Source organism: Orbicella faveolata, unplaced genomic scaffold (genome assembly GCF_042242905.1).
Source record: "Orbicella faveolata isolate gen_17 unplaced genomic scaffold, um_ofav_v1 contig_48, whole genome shotgun sequence".
In the NCBI taxonomy this organism is placed as follows: Eukaryota; Metazoa; Cnidaria; class Anthozoa; order Scleractinia; family Merulinidae; genus Orbicella; species Orbicella faveolata.
In genome coordinates, this window is record NW_028301578.1 from 15,707,442 (window position 1) to 15,712,707 (window position 5,266).

At 42.0% G+C, this 5,266-nt stretch overlaps 1 protein-coding gene across 1 annotated transcript; it reads right to left on the reverse strand.

Annotated features, from left to right (window-relative positions):
- Nucleotides 1–2,833: 2,833 nt before the first annotated feature.
- On the reverse strand, nucleotides 2,834–4,121 carry LOC149096700 (uncharacterized). The gene has a single exon (XM_089281085.1). The coding sequence runs from the start codon at nucleotides 4,072–4,074 to the stop codon at nucleotides 2,887–2,889; it is 1,188 nt and encodes a 395-aa protein (XP_089137211.1). The 5' UTR covers nucleotides 4,075–4,121; the 3' UTR covers nucleotides 2,834–2,886.
- Nucleotides 4,122–5,266: the final 1,145 nt, after the last annotated feature.

Here is a 5,266-nt window from a genome sequence, read left to right on the forward strand (position 1 = left end):
TTGTAGAGAGGGAGAGGGAGTAGAGGAGGCAGACCCTTTAGAGGAAAAACTCATGGGCGAATCGTCTCAACCTCGTTCCCAGGGTCTCTCATCTTACCGCACCCTGGAACGTACTCCAGTCGGGCGGTAAGATGAGAGACTCTAGGAACGAGGTTTGAATCACCTTTTTGATTTGAGTCACCCTTTCCAAATTCGCTGCAACGATTAATTTACCTTTATCGACTTAAAATTAGATGATCTAATGCATTTTGTTTCCGACACTGCGCGTAGACGCAGCGCAACAGTGCCTTAACAAACTAATCACTCTAGAACATCTGAAAACATAGATCTCCCAAACAGCTTACTTTCCTGAAAATAGTTTTTCACAAAGAACTACTTATTTATGATTTTTTTATACTGCAAAAGAAACTCTTGACCATTAGCATGTTCATAAAGCTAACTGGCATCATTGTCACAGCATCAGTTCATTAGAATAAAACAGAGGCCTATCAGGGTAAAGCGTAGGGACAATCTGCAGTCCTTCCACCAGTGGTTTCACTATCACTCTTCTGTTAAGCTTTGCGAGTTGACTGACTTGACTCATGGCTCCCGGTCACACCCATCTAGGAGTATGTCACCCCAGTATGGGTCGAAAGAAAACTTGAGATTCTATCAAATACGATTAGCATTACAACCTGACCGATTGCGTGTTGAACAACACTAAATTGCAATGTGCACCAGGCTTTTCCCGTTTAACTGTTTTTCCACCTGTCCACGGTCAATGCAATATGCGCGTCAACAGGTAATTGACTCAGCGGAGCTAAACTCAAAATTATTTAGCTTAGTGATCCCTGTGATACTTCGAGAATCATCTGGTGTGTCAGTGTTGGCGTTAAGAGCTGGAGACCACTTAATCTTCCACGGCACAGAGATATCCGAAATTTCCAGGAGTACCCCCTCCCCCCCCCCCCCCCCCCCCCCCTTCCCGACTGTAGCTACAACTAAGAGCCATTCAAGAACAAGAAATCATTGCTCCTGGATAGGTCAGCTTTAAGAAGCGCATTTCAATCTACTGTCACTACTTTAAACTTGTAATCGGTTTATGTAAATTGCGAAATGTTGAACATTTGCGCAAGAGCAGTGAAAGCGTGACTGGGCTGCTCGTACGGTTGTGTGACAACTTTTACTGAGTCTCGAATATCAGCCACGCAGCACGGTTGCCGATATGATAAAAACAGATTCCTGAGGCCCCTGATTCTTACAGCAGAAAGATTGGGCTCTTTAAGGCAATGTGGAGTGGTATTGAGGGGAATCGACGGCTTTTAGGTATGTTTTCTGTAACATTTTCGGATTAATTTAGTCGTATTAATATTTTGTTTATTTGTTTCGGGGCAGAGCGTTTCACTTCTTGTTTCCATTTTATATAGGCGAAATTTATTTGGGACTTGCCACTACACTTTTAAACTTACACTTTTGATGAGCGCGGTTTGATTTTGTTGTTGTACCGGTAATACATTGCCGAATTAACCTCTCGACTTCTTGAACTTGAACGGAGGTCGGCTGTTTGCCAAATTAGAATAAGGGCGCGATTTTGATTTGCTTCAAGATATTTCAACTCGATTAATTTACAGTCCTTTAACGTCCTTAATGCTAAACAGCATTCCAAGTTGACCCATTATTGTGTCTTAACGAACTTAAAGCGTTTTGGCGAACCGAAAACATTAAGGTTACAGGAAATCTCTTGCGTCTGTTGTGAAAACCATTCAGAATGTTGTTTACATTAAGGAAATACACGCGATGACAGACTAGACATGACGGCGGACAGGAAATTAAACAAAGTTAACGCGCAATGTTTCGAAAACGTCTAAAAACAGTTTCTATGTAGTGGACATTATGTTTCTATTGATAGCAGTGAATTGACGGGATTTTTATGAATGATGGCCTTTTACTTTCGCCGTTGAAACTGATTTGTCTCTTGTTCGTGTATAATTATTGTGTTATTTGCGCCCAACACATTGACATAGATTTTCATTTTTCTCAAAGGGAAATACTGCGAGTTCGAGCATGAAACTTGGCATGATATATGTTTAATAATGATATTTCTAGGCTGTAAAGTAAAATAATCGGAAAGTGAGGTACCAGATGCATTTTTATGCTGTTAAACATGACCTATATTTTGCCGTTATTTTTCACACGCTTCATAGGTGTTTTTAAAATGGTTAGGAAAACCACTATATCAACATCTCTGAGATTAGTTTAAAACGAGGAATAAATTAGAGTGGTTGTTCCACATTTGTGTGAAGTTTGAAGTCAATTGAATTTATTTTAAGACTTTACCAGCGCTTCGTCCTCGCACCTTATTTCGGTCATTTTATTACACGAAAAACCGCACTTTGACCGCGCTTTCAAATTTTCGCGAATTTCTGAAAAATAAAAATTTGCTGGAACCTTGAAATATGATTTTTAGAATTAGGTCACCTAAGGGTATCTTTGGGCAAAATATGAGCGATTTGCCAAATGGGTCGTTGACCGGCGGTTCTCGATTCTAACAGTCAGCCATTCTTAACAATTATTCCATGAGCGCGCGTTGGATATGAGTTGGCTATAACCAATCTCATATCCAACAAGCGCGAATGGAATAATTGTTTTATTAAATTCTCAACCTTCGGTTTTGCTAAATTTTTATTTAAGTTTAAGAAACGACCGGAAGTGAGGTGACTTCCGGGCGCCAAAACTACATGATCTCATGATCACATGATAAGTGCACCGCCGTGCGAACAGTTGAATAAAAAATCAAAAGCGAAGCAAATTACCGTTGAACTGAATTTACAGTAATCCAAACTTCATGGTCTGTTTTGTACTGGTAAAAACCTTACTGCAGTGTCCTCAAGTGTTCAAAGTTCAAACTCATCGGGAAGAGTAATAATTGTGGACATTTACACTACAGTTGTAAAAATACTGGGGAAAGCTTCTCTGATCGCCATGCCGTGAAACGGAGGTTGAACTGGTGGAAAAATTATTTTCCACAAGAACTGCTCTCCCGGACTCTTGATGGGGAAATTCTTCTGGGATTGGTCTGTTCTGCTGCTGGATTTCGTTTTCCTTCCCCTGCACTGAAGTGGCACTACCAGAAGACGCATTTCCAATGAAATCACTGAGAGCGAGTGACATCTTCTGTTGTTGTTCCATCGAAGGCCGCTCGTTGTAGTACTCGACTGCCTGGTCAGACTTGTGTCCCGTTATGGACTTGATGTGCCTCGTCTCGCAATTATGGTCGGAAAGCACTGTGACAGATGTAGCTCTCAGGCAGTGGTTTGTGAGATGTGGTTCTATACCTGCTCGCTTTGACATCTCTTTTATCATGTTGTCGAGCGTAGTTGTACAAAGAGGTGCGCTGCAAAACCAGATTTTGTCGGCTGCGGGATTGAACTTCTTGCTTTGACCATCTCTTGGTCTCTGAAACAGAGCATCTGACGTTGGATTGAGATGACCCAAGTAGTTCTTGAGCGTTTTCACTGGACATCTTTCAGATGCCGGGACGGAAAATATCTTCGCATCCGATTCATCCTCAGCATCTGCGAGACCTCTCTGGTGATTTTTTGTGGCCGGCAAGGAACCAGGCTGACTTCTGTTCAGTTCGTAGTATTCAACCCCTTGTGGAGTTTTTCGTAGAGAAAGCATTACGGGTGTCAACTGTCGCTGGTTTTCACGTCCCCGTCTTCCAAAAAAGAGGCCGAAGTAGAACCAAGCCGTCCTCTGTGACTGGGCAGGATTCAAACTGTCGGCCGGGCCGAGTTCGCCGCTCTCAAATAGTTTCTTCACCTGCTCTTTCGAGACTGCTTTTTTGTGAACGACGCCAGCTATTTTACCCGTTTTCCTTAGGTCTTTCACGAAAGCGTCCAAAACTTTATTTGCCTCAGTGAAAGCGGGGTCAGAGATTATGGAAAACGGTTTGTTGTGTGGCGGCGAACGAAGAAAACGATCAATGGCGGCTCTTATGGATTTCGTGGATGAACTCTTATAATATGTGCAATCTTTCTTCCTCGCTGACGTGTAAAAGCACTTCAAACAAACGTTCAGCTCTTCTTTTGACATTTCTTGTATTGGTTTTGAAAATGTGGTGCCACGAGGACTAGCAAGCCATTCTGTAACATTAAGGTAAATATTGCTGTTGTTGTTACGTAACCTTCATGAATGCGTAAAATCTCGACGGTCGGATTTGAAATTTTGCAACTTTTAATTGAAAATTAACGGGTACGTACCGTTAAATAATCCCATCCCGAACTTTGTGGCTTTTTTTGTTGTTTCTGGGACAGCCTTGTCCATGATTTCTTGTATTTCTTCCGTGGATAGCTCACCAAATCTGCTTTTTTCATCCATTTTTTTTTTTTCTGTCGACGAAACTTGGCTTCCCGGGAAAAATTTTATGCTGAACGACATTTGCCGCATTCATTTCCATATAAGGTCAAACGCAGGTATAATGGCTGGTAACCGAGATCTAGTGAACCAATCAGAAAGCTATAATTGCATTATCCGAGGTTGAGAATCTAATAATGGTGAATATTTACCTCGACTTCGTCTCGGAAAATATTCTGCTATATTCACCAAACTAGGCGGTGGATATAACATTTCTAAACCAATAATTATTGGGGCAGAATGATTCGGGTGGGGGGGGGGGGGGGGGTGGGCTCCAGTGTAGCCGGTGTGGCCCCAAACCAGTCATGGGGAACACTTCGAGACGGCAGGTGCATGCTGGGGATTTTCCAGGCATTCCCCACCAGTAGCTGGTTTTCACATGACGTCACCAAAATTCGAACTACAAAACTATTGATCTTCCTGAGATTTTACTTAAATGATGTATAAGAGCAGCTGAAAACTAATACTCAAACAAATTTTCGCTCCGAATGGTTTCTTGGTTTTGTGATACACTACGTTTGAATTTCTAAGCTTTTGCGTGACGCGGCATTTACATGACGGCCCAGAGAGCTGTCATGATGGTTAAAAAAGGGACTTATTTCGGGGAACTTGGCTATCTGAACAGTTCACGTCTTAGAAAAAGTATGATTTTAATGTTTTAGAGTTCCCCGAGGGATAAATTCACGCTTTTGTAGCAAAACTCAGTGACAGATGTTTCTGTAAGTTTCCGGCCGCCATGTTGGTGCCCATACGGATGGGCACCAGCATGGCGTCTCCATACAAATCTCTATAAATTTGGGTAAAAAATTTCTCCGCACATCTCGCATAAGACAAATTGCTGTGACCAGAATTTTGGCGAGAGTCTTTGCAT

What these genes read in the sequence shown, in the direction of transcription:
- LOC149096700 (XM_089281085.1), bottom strand. Translation starts at nt 4,074, where the DNA reads ATGTCAAAAGAAGAGCTGAACGTTTGTTTGAAGTGCTTTTACACGTCA.